Raw genomic sequence first — 14,584 nt, 5'->3', positions numbered from 1 at the left:
TTGTCATAGTGGCATCTAACATTTCCACTCATCCACTCGTCCACACAACTCCAACTGAGTTTTGAATGGACTCCTGTTTGCTGACCCTTGAACTATGACACATGATGACTTAAATGTGATGATGTCAGACAGGAAAACAATCATGTTTAAGGCTTAATCTTGTGCCAGGAGCGCTGTAACAATCTCCAAATAGACTATAATCTACAAAACTAACAATTTATAGATGAGTATAAAACTTTTTTCCCCCCAAAAAAAGAATTTTACACTTCATTACATTGTATTATTGCATTCCTTATACAAAGTGTGGGCTGGGTCTGGATTGACTTGCCGTACGGTCCAGATCTGGTCCAGATCCAGACCAGAGTCCAGACTTTGAGCTGATATGTTGATACAATATAATGACTAGTGGTGGTGAACCTAATGACCTGAGAAACCTGTTGTTATACTGCAGCTGGACTGCATTAAAGGTGGATATCAGCTGCTTACCGTTGCTGGTGTGTTTGGGGCTGCTCGTGTTGCTGGAGAGTTTGAGCAGACAACACTCAGAGCTTTTGATGCTGCAGTCCATCCCTGTGACCGCAGACAGCTGATCCTGATACTCCAGAGCTGCCTTCTCAAACCTACACACACACACACACACACACACACACACACACACACACACACACACACACTTGCTACTTAGTAGAGGGCAACCACAAATGAACTACAGACACATGGCTATAGATGGTTTCGTTTGAGTGTCTGGCTGAGCAGTGAGAATGTCTGGGTAAGGTGGCGGCGTTGCTTACCGTCCCTCAGCCTGCAGGGCGACTGACGACAGCCAGCCCAGACTCCTCCCTGTGGTGAGGAGGCTCCAGGCTGCCAGGCCCTGGATGGCCTCAGGACAGCGCAGCTCACACAGAGCCTCCACCAGCAACGTCAGAGGAACCTCCAGCTCTGGACCCTGAGGAGCGCATCAAAACATGCTTTTCATTAGAGCTGGGTAGATATCCAGTTTGCTGGTCAGGTCTAGTGAACCAGCTTAAACCGGTTAGATTTTACGCAATCCTACTGATAGGTATATGTTACTATGTCACATTCTGACAAATAAACTTGAAATTTCTACCACACTGTTATATGCCTTCGCACAGTCAAGCTAAACTCACAGTTAACATCCCTGTCTGTGAAAACATGGATGCTTTACACACAGGTGGTTCTTAAGTTATGGATAAAACATGTTGTATGAGGTCACAATGACCTTAACCTTTATCCTTCCCCAACCAGATTCTAATCAGTTTATTCTTGATGGATGCCACTGATTCCATAGGCCTTTTAGTTTCATATGATACCAGTATCATGACTCTCACTTCAAAATTCACCCGCTTACAGCCTCTGTCTGTAAACATGGCTTGAAATGGTAAGAATTCACATATTATATCAAAGTTGAGTGTCTCATGAAGTATCTACAAAAATGTGAGTAAAAATAAGTGTTTCCAACTATTTTGAGAATAACAGCATTTCTGCAGACTGTGTGGGCGTGGCACATCAGGTTTTGATTAAAACCTTCTTTGATCCCACCTGTCAAGTGTTTTCCATCTCCATGGCGACAGCCATGGAGCAAAGCATAGTTTGCGTGGTACAGCTCAGTCTGTTTCAGCCCTCTGACTCTGGCTGAGTTCCTAAATCCCAATCTGGCGCTGTACACTAAAATTAATGCGTTAATGCTGACAGTCCTAATACAAAATCTTAAAGTTTGAACGGGTTCAGTGGAACATTCACTGTGACAGCTGGAGTCACATAATATAGTAAAGAAGCTACTTGCACTAATGACAGATCAGAAATGTGCAAACAAAAGCCAGAGACAGCATCATTTTAAGCTGCTCTGAGTTGTACATTCAATTCTAAGCAGAGGAGACAAGATAATGCTGGTTTGGAATTGGGGTCGACAGATTATTGGTCTGGTGAATTATTATTTTTATTTGAATTTCCACTAGACTTTATTTAAAAAAAAAAAAAAAACTTGCTGTATTTGATATTGAACGATTTTGATTAAACATTTACTAAAGGCATATATACAAAGCTTTGTGTTGGAGTTTGTTGTATTTCAAATTATAAATATTGACAAAAAGTATATTTTTAATGTAAATGCATATCGGTTCTGAATATTGGTTATCAGTCTCATTAACTACTAATAATTGGTATCGGCCCTGAAAAAAAACAATATCTGTCAACCCCCTAGTTTGGAGTCCTACGGCGCACAGTCTCTCTTCCTCTGTGCCGCTGCATTTTGTTCACAGATGACTGTACCAAAGAGTAGTGTGAAAGTCAGGAGCACTCACTCAGCAACAAATCTGGGGACCAAAACATTCCCAGGAGTACACTGCATAGCACACTGACCAGCAAAAAAACACAAAAACAACTGCTCAACTTGACACTCTTTGAGTTGACTGAGTGGTCTCTGGGGGCAGCCCAACATGTAACAGTATATTTATACTGACCTGTGTGCTGCTGTTCTTTATCTCTGTGAGCAGGTCAAAGCCGTGGCGAATGGTTACTGCTGGTTGGCCGGACAGAAGACCGACTCTCATCAGCGCCAGGCGGATCCTTGTCAGCCAGTCCTGGCACGTCTGACGGTTGGTGTAGAAAAACGTCCTGATACCCTGAGACACAGAGGAGGAGGGAGGATTCATCACATTATTGATAAACAGGCTAATGATTATTTAAGGTAAGTGGTTGCCAGTCTGATGCCCATTTTAATAATAATTTTAAACACTTATATCTTTAACCAGGGTGGGGTGTGAGACTGCACACCTTTGGCGGGGCAGTGAGAGCATTGGCGCAGCCCTCATAGGCGTTGTACATAAGCTTCTCCAGGTTCTCCACATACTGAAGCAGCAGAGCGAGACGGAGCTGATTGGAGTGGTGGCCATCCCCGTCGCCTCCAGCACCGGCCCACGCTCCAACATCCTGCTCTGGGTTCAGACTGTGGGCAGCCAGGCTCCGAATCATACCTGACACACAGGGACACACAAGAATAAGAATACCAGAAGGCTGCAGTGCACTGGGGGCAGCAACATGTTGGTTCATGTCCAACAGTGTTTCCCCATCTCTTTTTCTTTGTTTTCAGTCACCTCTCTACTGTCTATCGAACATTTTCAGAATAACAAAGTTTTTTTAAGTTAATAAATTAGCCTTTTTTTCATTTTTTTTATTATTTTGTTTTTTCAAAGTTAACATACAACTAAAAATGGCATTGGAGTGAAAATACAGTTTCTGCTAGTAATGCATAGAGAACATTGTTTGACAAAATAAAAAAATACCCTAAGTATAAGTTGTCATACATGTTTAGCATCTCAAACAAGTTTACACATATATTTTTCACAAATAAACTTATATTATTGAAAAAAAGAAAAATAGGAAATCAAAATAAAAAAAGGGTGAGAGGAAGAGGAGAATAAATTATATAAAGAGAAGAGAGGAAAAGAGAAACAATAGTGTATGGACGGGTTTAGAGGGACCTTGAGGAGAAAACCATGGGCTTTGCACAAGGCATGCCCCATGTCTACTATGTCCTTTCTTTCCTCTACAAAAGCCTGCCAAAGCAGTCTGAGGTGAAACTCAAACAAACATGATCTCATCTCGTTACCTTCAATGGTCTGGAAGGTGTCCTGAGCTCGGCCCAGCGGTGTTCGGAGTTTGGACAAGACAGTGAACTGTGCGGCCTCCCACACCGCCCACTGCCACAGCACCGCCTCCGTTTTCAGCAGCACCCGTGGAACCACACCTGGCCTGCTGCCGTCTGCCCCTCCTCGGCCGTCCCGTTTCTCCAGCCGCTGGCAGCTGTAGTACAGACGCTCAAGCCAGGGATCCTTGCTGTGGATGGAGAAATATGGATTCCAGCATGAATAACATTACTTATAGCGTTACAATTTGGCAAACAGTATGATGTTACAGGCTGAGTAGCCATAAAAGTTGTTTTTTGCCAGTACTGTTTTTTAATTATTCCCAGTGAGGAGAGAGTGCATGTGGCAGTCTGTGACACATACCCTCCGCGGTGCAGGATTCCATACAAGATGAAGCTGATGAGGTCGCTGAAATCCTGGGGGTGGAAGGTGCTGCTCGGTGCTCGGCTCATGTGGTGGCGGATGGCCAGTGAGATCTCCCTCATCTCAGGGTGACTGTGGTTACTGTGGATAAACATAATCACACACACACACACACACACGATTAATAAGTCACAAGGTCTGTCTGTGCATGTGAGTGTGTGTATCTATCTAGATCTAATTTTTGCAAACTACTGGACCAATCAGCTTATTATTTTGTGAGTACTATTATTTTGTGGTGATACACAATTGAAAAACCTTTTTAATTGTCTGTTTGATATCGTCATTGACAGCTGAGTCCTCAATCCTCTTAACTCACCACACTGCTGCAGGCCTTTAGTAAATCATCTTCTACATGCCAAAGTCAGGGTCTATCTTAGCTGGTCTTATAACTGTCTTGTTTTTATGGTTTACTTACAGCATATATTGGCATACTTTTTTAGTTCTTTCTTATGGTATTCCAGCTGATGCAACAGGAGTGTTCCCAAAGGAGTGAATTTTTCTTCATTTATTTCATACACGCATACATGCAGATTTTCTGTGGTGTCACTCGAATATCAGACGTTTTTTGCAGGTCCGTGAATGCGAGGCAAGGTAGCTTTAAGACTTTTAAGATGTTTTTAATAAAAATTTTATACCAATGGTTATTGTAACATTAAGAATGACCCGTTTGGTCAATTTAAAAAGTCAGTTCATCTACTTAAAACGTTAAAAAAAAAAAAAAAAAAAGAATTCTTCTATTCTGATCTGCATGATGTCAATGTAAGAGGCATTCAGTAAGTAAGTATTCAAAAATAGGCATTACCAATTATTTTGAGATTTTACAATATAACATCAGAAAAAAGATGAATAATATCCTTCTGGCATTTTTTTTAGACCTTTGAAAAACTGATTTAAGACAGTTTATGCTAATGAAAGCCTTTTTTGATAAATCAATTTAATGTCTTTGAAGACTTTTTAGGGATCAGCGGGAACCCTGCATACAATATGTCAAACAGATTTGTTGCTGCATGTAGAGAAGAGATCCATTTTACTATAGATACCCTCAAGACATATTATAAATCTTACCTCAGAGCCACATCAAGGGGGATTGTCCTGAGCAGCTTGCCATAGGCCTGCCTCACCCTCACTGCTGAGTGGACCAGCTGGACTCTGGACACATCCACACACCTAATGGACAGAACAAAGCGGTAAGAGAGCAGTCTGCTTTACAGATCACATTTTAAACAGTGCCTGAGAGCAGTGTGTTAGTGTGTGTGCATGATGTTCACCTCTGCAGCAGCTCAGTGGATAGAGATGAAGACAGGACCTGCAGACTGTGGCATGTCTGAAGGCAGATACTCTGATCTTCATTCAGACCTGTCCAGAGAGACATGGAGGGAAAACACTTAATAACAGATGATAATAACACAGCCTGTCAGCCTGTGGAAGCAGAAGGTTACAAAGGCCTTGCTGGAAGCACTGGACAGACTGGGCTCACCGTTAGCCAGCAGGCCCCTGCAGAACTTGTTGAAGGAGGGGAGGGAGAAGAGAGGACTGTAGGTGTCGGACTTCTTCATCAGCACAGAAACCTCCTGAGCCCAGGTCAGCAGCAGCCTCCTGTCAAACCAACACAAACGCATCACAAAAACGCATCCAGGAATGTTTGGGTGTTTGTTTGTTTTTTTTGGGGGGTTTTTTTGTTTGTTTTTTTTGGGGGGGTCCTTATCAGCTGTGAGAGTCCAAGAACAGAGGGATGGCTGTAAAGCCTTCTGAGGCAAATTAGGATTTTTGATAATGAGCTTTCCAAATAAAAGCATTTGTTGAAATATGGGTTCACTTTGCATCGTTACATAGCTACTAGTCACATAAACAGTTGCTTCTATGGGGCTTGTTAGCACACTGACTGTCTTTTTGGCTCAAATTAAAGGGTAACCTCAATGTTTACCAACCTGGACCCTGTTTTCCCATGTTTTTCTGTCTAAGTGACTTACGGGAACGACAGTTTTTGAAATTACATACTAAGCAAGCCAGTGAAACACGCTGCGGATAACTGAACATCATTAATTTATGTCCACTAAAAGTGCTTGTTTTTGTCACTGACAGGCAGATTGTTGTAAAGGTGTCTGACCAAATTAATGAAAGGATCCCTACTAAGGTCTATTTTTTTTGTTAAACCAGGAACAGCCCCAAAATTGCAATTGTCAAACCCACCAGACTTCATTTAAATAAATAAATATTTTATCATTGTAAAACACACTTCAAAGTCGATAGAGGCAAAATAAAACTCACAGGAAAATCTTGGTTCATCTCTTTTCTATTTCAACAAACACCACAAACACACTTGTTTGTGCTGGAATAAACTTAGTTTGCCCAGTCAGATGTGAAATTATGCTGACTCTATACACACTTAAATTCCTTTTTATTTACAAGAAGGCCGGTGTGTTCAACGACGGGAATTTTGGGGCTGTTTCTGGTTAAACAAAAAGGGTCTTACTTTTTTAACAAAGATATCTATCTCTGTAGGTGTTCTTTTTCAAAAATGTTGACAGACACTTAGAATAACAATCGGAGCCTGTTAGTGGCAAAAGCTAATTTTTAGTGGATGTAAACTGACGGTGCTCGATTGCATGCAGCAGTAATATTTGAGCCTCTTTCGTAGCTGCTATCTGCAGCAGTCTCACTCAATACTGGACCAATTTAAAAAAATGTAATCACAAAAACTTGAGAAAATATGGTCCAGGCTGGGTTATACTTTACTATTTAAAACATCTAAAAATGTGCTTGTGTGTCAAACATTCCTTTACTATGTCTTTCACTCAACTTCCATGCCAATTACCAGTTACCTTGATGTTTTAAATACTTTTTCAAGCTCACGAACATGGATTTTTGAGCTTTTTTTGCACAAATGCATTTAAACAAACTATGTAAAGCAACTAGTATATCATTGTCTTAAAATCGTATAACAGGTGTGCAAAAAAAAAAACAAAAGGTGTGTTAATGGTGCCAGGTGTGCATGTGCGAGAGAGGTCAATTAAAAGAACAGCTCTCCATGTGGATCATTTGTTCATGTCTATTTCGTTGTTGTGCGCTAATGAAGCTATGTTAGTAAAGATGATGTAACTCTTAAATATGTGTCCTGTTCAAATATAGTTCAGTGTTGAGATCAGGTTGAATTTGTTAAATTAGCATGATGTAGCACCTGGCCTCGGGGTATAGGTGCTCCTTCACCAGCAGACCTCCCAGTAGGCTTAGCAGCGTGCTGAAATGTTTCTTTGTTGCCGTGGTCACGGTGCTGATGACGGCGCCATCAAACAGGGAGGGAGAAGATGACAGGCTGGATGAGATGAAGTGATCGTGTCTGGACAAACAGAGGAGACGCCAAGGCTGGTTAGGAACAGCTTCAACAGGTGACTGTGGTTCAGAGCATTTACTTAACCCTTCAAAACCTGGGCAAATTGGCTTGATTTCCTTAAAACTAACCTAGCAGAAATGGACAAAAACTTAGCAAGAAATTTGTATAAAGTTTCATGAAAATTCCCTGAAATTAGAACAAAAAAAACATGAATATTTAAAACAAAAACATGAAATAACCTGAGAAAAGTCAAAGATTAAATTAAGTATGTATAGTATGTATATATATTAAGTATATAATAAGTAAAATTATGATCGGGGCATCTAGCTTCTGTACTTCAGCTGGCACACAGAGCTTGTGATGCCACAGTCAGAAAAACAATACATGTGGTTTGTTTTTCTTTGGTCTGCATTTATTTTAACTTGAAAAACAGAAGGCACCTCAATGCTGTAAATCTGTGTAGAGGGATGGGAAAATCCATATAACCTTAGGGCTGCCTGCATTAATACCTTAATCACCCTAATCTCTTTAAGAGGCGGCACCGGGCTGAGTCAGCTACAAACGATGATACTGGTATTATATGAAACAAGCAGACCTGAGGAATACCAACCACATCATGCTGGATTCTCAAGTAAGGGGGCAAAATAATGCTCAGAGAAAGGCTAAAGTTTGGCAATTAAAAAAAACGCATGGCCATCTTTCAGGGTTCAGATATCTGAATGAAAATAGTTCCTGTGTTTCTGTATAGAACTGCCTATTTTATGCCCATCCCATGCAGGTTTTTGCTGACATTTAGACAGTCTGGTCAGAATTGCATCACCATGTCAATATTAACCACTTTGTAATGCAGAAAAAATTAAGTAAACACAAGATCAGTTGTTTTAGGTTGGCTTTTAATTGACCTTTATTTATATATATATTACAGTCTGGGGGACAGTTTTACTACTTTCTTTATCATTTTATAATTTTAACGTATTTATTCGCTTTACTTTCTGTTTTTATCCTTTAATTTACCTCTTATTTACAGCTTGCATATTTTGCCTGATTACTCATCTACTTATGTATTTATTTATTTATTTGTAATGCTACTATCATGTGATTTATTAATCTCTTTATCTGCTTCCTTATTTATTTACTTTTTCATCTTTTGTCTGTTGGTTTTATCCTGCCTCTGGTGTTTCCTCACTTATGGTAGCGTTTCCTCAGGCCGCGGTTTTAAGCACAATTCTGCACTTGTGTGTATTTATTGAGATGCTTGTGTGTGCATGTGCGTGTGTGTGTGCGCGTGCGTGCGTGCGTGCGTGCGTGCGTGCGTGCGTGCGTGTGTGTGCACGCGCACGTGTGTGTGAGTGTGAGTGTGTGCGTGCATATGTATGTATGTATGTGTGTGTTTTGGATTGCTCTTTAGATTTTGGTTTTATTGTATAAAGCGCTTTGTGTTACAGTTCATTTGTATGAGAAGTGCTATACAAATAAAGTCTGATTGATTGACTGAGTCTGAAAAAAGTTGATTAAAATGTGATTAAAATGCAATGAATATGATTCACTATTTAAATTCTAGGATTAATCGCTATAAAAAAAATCCTAAATTGAAATTCTGTCTGTAACAATGCAAAAAAGGATGTGAGGACTTTGAGTAAATGTATTAATCTAGCAGCTTCTTCTGCAAATACACATATGAAACAAAGTGAGGCCACTTGGTCTAATAGGTGAGTAAGAGTCAGAATGTTGTGGTGGACAGCAGAGCTGCTGCTCACAGTACAGGTGTGCATGTATTACCTTGTGCAGTGGGAGTACAGGGTGTAGAGGACAGCATACTGGATAGCAGGATAGTAGACTGCTAACTCAGAGTGGACCAGCATCAGGTTTTGACTGAGCAGAGCGAAAACCGTCGGAGACAACGCCCACATCTAAACAGATGAAACAAATTTCAAAATGAACATATGACAACATAAAAGAGCAGATTATCAATTTATGCTGCTAAAGCTTTTTATCAGGACAAATTTGTGACCGAGCACCTTTGTGTTAAAGAATATTATGTAGGAAAGGGATACCTTCACTCTGACTGTGGCATTTTTTTTTTTTTTTTTTTTTTTACAGTTTAGTACTATTTAGTGATCACTAGAACAGGGAAAAAAACGCAGAGGCTCACCCCGATGAGAGAGTTCTTGGTGTTGCCGATGGTGGTGAGGGTGCTCAGGTTGAAAATGAGGATGAACTGAGCCTTCTCCTGGGGGAGAGTGAGGGAGGCAAAAGCAGGGTGCTGGATGCTGGGGCAGGGGCTGCCGGGTGTTGGGGCCCTGCCACTGGGCTCCAGGGTTGCCATCAGGCTGGACAAGGCACATGCCATTTCACCCAGGACCATCTTATAAGCTGCCTCTAGTGTTGGAATGTTTTTCAGGCTGAGCAGCGCCTGGTACACACCATGAACAGCTGACATCACCTGTGAGTCCACACACACACACACAAAGAGAGGTTAGCAAACGTTTGAGAACATTATATTGTTTCATTTCATTTGATCAAAACTATCGTCAACCACAAATAGAGCAGCCTTCACCCTGACCAAAAGCCAGTTTTCAATTATCCCTCTCTTTACCACATGACAGTGTCCCTGTGCACAAGCTCCAAAGAAAAATGTTTATCTCAGGCCACGTTCAGACAAGAACAGCCTTACTAAAAAAGGAAAAGTCTTTCCTTTATATTTTTAAAAATTCAGACGGTCTTCTGATTTCCCTTTTTGAATGATAATTACAGATAACAGCCACCTGCTATTTTGGCTGTTGCTTTGGTGTGTTCTCTGATTCCAGTTTGGTGTGTCTGGGCCTTTACATGTAGGAAAATGAGCTTTTCGATTAAGCAACACACGCTCGCATACCTCTTTCTCTCGATGAAAGCGAAGCTTCAGCAGCTGGGAGTCGGGTGCCAACAATTTTTCAACAAAGGACGCAGGCAGCTTCGTGTTGATCTGGTCCACAATCTAAAACCACAAGCATAGTCAAAATGACTGAGGAAATGTAACAGAAAAAGGTCTAACAGAGAAGTAAAGCTCAACTGTTCTCTCTGTGTGGAAAGGCTCTCTTGAAACTGTATGGCAGCAGGAATTCCCAGGCCTGAGAGTTCTGCTTGACAGAGATATCTTCTTCTTAGAAATTAATATTCATACTAGGTGCATTCACACAAACATGACTGAAGCTTCAGGCATACACTTGTCAACCTTATCTCTCATCTAACAAAGCTGTGCAATTGTTTAGTAAAAAGAAAAATAATACTCAAGCCAAAAATGTAAATGGCCCCAGAACAAACTTTCCTCAGAGAATAAACATAACAAAATAAAAATGAAATTAAAAAAACAAGGCTGAAAATTGTAAAGTAAGGTCCATAACAATTGGTCCATCTTGCACAGCGAAACAAAAATAACCAGATTTGTCTGGACCACCAAATGACAGAGACGAACACTGTGGCTGAGATCGACATAAAACTAACTACAGGCGTGATCGAAATCTTAAAGTGGCTGTTACCAGAGTAACGAGGCTGAGCACTGCCAGGTTGTAGTCTGGACCGCAAGCCCGGCAGCAGTCGAGCTGGTCCAGGCCGTAGGCGAGGACGGCCTCCATCAGCTGACCACAGGGCTCCACGCTGGCCAGCAACACACCGACACACTCATTCCCTGCTGTGAGCACCGCCTCAGAGAACTGAACCTGCTTTGCCGTGGTCACACAGGCCAGAACCCGGTTCAGAACCTGAAGAAAACACACAACAGAAAGGAGAAATAATCCTGATACCATAATACAACTGGTATGGCATTTACAGTCACTGATGGAATGTTCTTAACTTCATTTGATATATTTTATATATTTCTACCACTGAAGTAGCAGTAAGGGAGATTTTAACTGATCCTGGCCTCTTATCGTGCCTCTCACGTAATCGTGCTTTCTACATTTGGTTGCAGCAGAAAGAAACAAATGTATTCATGCAAAAAATGTTTTTAAAAAAAAGGTTTTGAAAGACATTTCCATAACCTAACAATATTTGCTATAGGTCTGTTGCTTGGGAGTACAGATAGTACATAGAATACCCAATATTAATCTTACATATCCAAAAATGTGAGAAAGGTTTAGACAAATTAAATGGAAGTATTGTTGAGACCACTTTAAATCGAATTAAAGATATAATTCGCAATGGAAATACACACCAAGTAAACACATTGATGTCAGTTCGAAATGACAAGTAAGGTAAAATGACACTGGTAATACTCTGAACAAAGAACGAAGAAAAAATAAAGTAACGAGCATGCTGGCTACCAAGGCCTCAGTTTAACGGTGCAGACTCATTGTATGATCTAAATGCAAAAAAAAAGGGCATTACTCAAACATTGGTCTTGTGTTGAATTCTGTTCCCCTGTCAAACAGTGTTTTCTTCCTGATGAAATTATGTTTCCAGTAGCACTAACTAAATAACTGACTAAATACAGACTAAATAACATTTAACGCCTGGAACACACTGCATGCGTGAGAGTCGTGGAACCTGTTCATAGAGCAACCGAACTGCCTGCATAAGCAGCGCTGGTCAGGCGCGTCGCAGCTGTGGCACATCTAGAGAAACAGAGGCTTGCTGATTTTTTCTGTGTGCTGTGGTCAGCAGAAACAGACAGTGAAAATGCTGTTTTGGTAATTATACTGACTCGAGAACGCCTTGTACTACAGTTTCAATGTCTTTATCAGTCACAGACATAAGGATATACAAATATACTGTATATCTGTTCTACTCAAACTCTCCTGCTTCCATTTCAAAATAAAAGTCTTCTGACAACATCTCTGCCACAGAATCCCATCAGTTGTTGACACAAGGTATTTTATTGTGAAATATTTGCAGGGCCTTATTATTGACAATGCAAGAGCTGCACAACTTCATAAATGAGCGGAATATGTGCTTATAAATGTTGAAATACAGAACTCATAGCAGCAGGCAGCCGTGCAGATGCATCACAGCAAACACAATGTGAGTGTGGACACCGCAAGCGTGCAACACGCTGCAGTTTGGAGAGGTTACCATCACACACTGCTAACCCATAAAGCATGTTCCAGGTGTAAGACCCATCCAATCTGAATTAAAGATGTCTTGTGTGATGTACTTTTTAAGGTCTTTTTAAAGTAAATGTGCTTTTAAGACATCTGAAGACTTCTTAAGGACCCCTTGCCACCCTGTAATACAACACCAATGTTTACTTGAGTGCCTTCACCATTATGGTTTGCATTGGCATCCCTAGTTTGCAGCTATTCTAAAATGTGATAATTAGCTAAAACTCCATTATGGGAACCAAAACAATAATTTTCTCACATATCGGTCAATATTATATCTATCTAAAAAGAACATTCATGTTTATCTTCCAGTCTTCTGAGTACTAAATTGCCTCTTTGTGTCTCCTGAAACAGTTTTCATGCAGAGCTGCAGAGGGGGTACTGTAACACAAAGAATGTATTTAGGGCTAAACAAGGCTCTAAGTTTGAAGATCACCTCTTTATTTGTCTGACACAGACTGCTGAAGCCCCATATTAGCTTCAGTTGAACTTCAAAGTGACTCTTACACGCAACAAAGAACACTTTTGTATCTAACACTGTCGACATATTAGAAAGGGATCTATATTTCATCTTAAATAAACATCACGTCCCCAAGGAGTTGACTACTGTTCAGTGCTTCTCTTACAACAGTAGGGTGTGTTAGGTGTGGTTCTTACATCGGTGACATAGGCCTCGGTGATTGGTGGTCCTCTGAAGGGGCTGAATCGCTCTCCGATGCTGCGGACCACCGTGCTGAAAACCCTCAGTAGAGCTGCCAGCTTGGGCAGTGACACTGAGGGAGGGGGGATGTCTTCATCCAGCACCTCACCTGACATCACATGGTTCAGATCCTAAACAGACAACACACTCAGTCAAGTCTTTGACAAAGTCCCTCACCACTTCTATGGGACTATATTTATTCTTGAATATCATTTAAACAAGATTTCTTGTTTAGTATTACAGTATTTTGAGTGACAATAACAAAAATGTTTATTGGCTTTGTCTCAGTTCAAATATTGAAAATATTGATATTTAATTTATAATTTTGTCCCACTATATATAATTTGTTGTCCTAGCCTGTAAAATCATTAAAATTTCCAAAACTTGACTTTATGATACTTGATGACTTAACTTGCATTTAAGCGCGGCTCGCTGTGGCTCGGTTTAAAGGTGTGTTCACACCAAATGAGATGTGAGGGATTCGCACTGCGACTTTACATACAAAGTCAATGCAAAGACACGTATTCATGCCAAGCGGTGCAATGGACGCGTTTGACACGGTACACATCAATCATGTCTTCACATCCATCGTGCAAATTGAAATTTCTTAACTTGAGCAAGACTTTGGTGTGACGCTGTGTTGCGAAAGTATATCTGTGTTAGGATCTAGTTGAGATTCTCCTAAAGGACAAACCGTGTCGCTTTCTGTGGACACACTGAGCTACACTCAGCATCAGTACTGTACTGAACAAATAAGGACATGAAGGGCTCAGAGATCAGTGAGCAAAGCTAGAAAGTTACATGGTCAGCTCTGAAAATACACTGTGTGTTTAGATCCGGCTTTCTGTTGTATTTCACAGCTTACCAAGTTAGCCGTTACCTGCCTCTTCTTGCCAACACAAGCACAACTAACAGCTGTGTTTTTTGCGAGTTGCAAAATGCTCCCGATAATACCCCCGTGGACGTATACACATGAGTAACGCGACACAAAAAAATGTATAGCGTTTACTGTAAACACGGCATAAGACTCTGGACCAACTTCACCTCTGCATATGCCTCCATGTCCTCCAAGAACTGTCCCAGCAGGGTGGTGGAGAAGGTCAGGTCTGCCACCCAGAACTGCTCCAGACTCTGCAACCAGACTGAACACAGACAGAGAGAACAGAGAGGCAGACGGTTAGGTGCCTGACTTCAATTACACTTTCACACCTCATCCACACAGGCAGCGTATTATGCTTTCAACATGACAGCAGAGCAGCAGCAGGTTATGTTCAGACACAGTCCACCTATGTTGGTCACCAACATTTTGGTAGCACTTACAACCCAACACTATATTACTAAATGAATGTGTGTGTGTGTGTGTGTGTGTGTGTGTCAATAAAAAGAA

The 14,584-nt window shown here is 41.0% G+C and overlaps 1 protein-coding gene across 1 annotated transcript in view; it reads right to left on the bottom strand.

The window, feature by feature from the left end:
* Positions 1–14,584, bottom strand: part of smg1 (SMG1 nonsense mediated mRNA decay associated PI3K related kinase) — a 64,794-nt gene that overhangs the window by 38,646 nt on the left and 11,564 nt on the right. Inside the window, exons 9-24 of the mRNA XM_042505560.2 lie at positions 14,242–14,339; positions 13,155–13,328; positions 10,938–11,159; positions 10,295–10,396; positions 9,572–9,862; positions 9,199–9,329; positions 7,267–7,425; positions 5,566–5,684; positions 5,357–5,444; positions 5,154–5,255; positions 4,029–4,169; positions 3,629–3,855; positions 2,794–2,993; positions 2,481–2,642; positions 792–946; positions 487–620 (exon numbers count right to left, since the gene is read on the bottom strand). Of these exons, the coding sequence (XP_042361494.1) occupies positions 487–620; positions 792–946; positions 2,481–2,642; positions 2,794–2,993; positions 3,629–3,855; positions 4,029–4,169; positions 5,154–5,255; positions 5,357–5,444; positions 5,566–5,684; positions 7,267–7,425; positions 9,199–9,329; positions 9,572–9,862; positions 10,295–10,396; positions 10,938–11,159; positions 13,155–13,328; positions 14,242–14,339 (2,505 nt within the window). The remainder of the gene's footprint in view (positions 1–486; positions 621–791; positions 947–2,480; positions 2,643–2,793; positions 2,994–3,628; positions 3,856–4,028; positions 4,170–5,153; positions 5,256–5,356; positions 5,445–5,565; positions 5,685–7,266; positions 7,426–9,198; positions 9,330–9,571; positions 9,863–10,294; positions 10,397–10,937; positions 11,160–13,154; positions 13,329–14,241; positions 14,340–14,584) is intronic.

This window comes from Plectropomus leopardus, chromosome 18 (assembly GCF_026936395.1).
Source record: "Plectropomus leopardus strain MGB_pleo_1.0 chromosome 18, ASM2693639v1, whole genome shotgun sequence".
Taxonomy (NCBI): domain Eukaryota; kingdom Metazoa; phylum Chordata; class Actinopteri; order Perciformes; family Serranidae; genus Plectropomus; species Plectropomus leopardus.
This window is presented reverse-complemented; position numbering and strand designations above follow the sequence as displayed.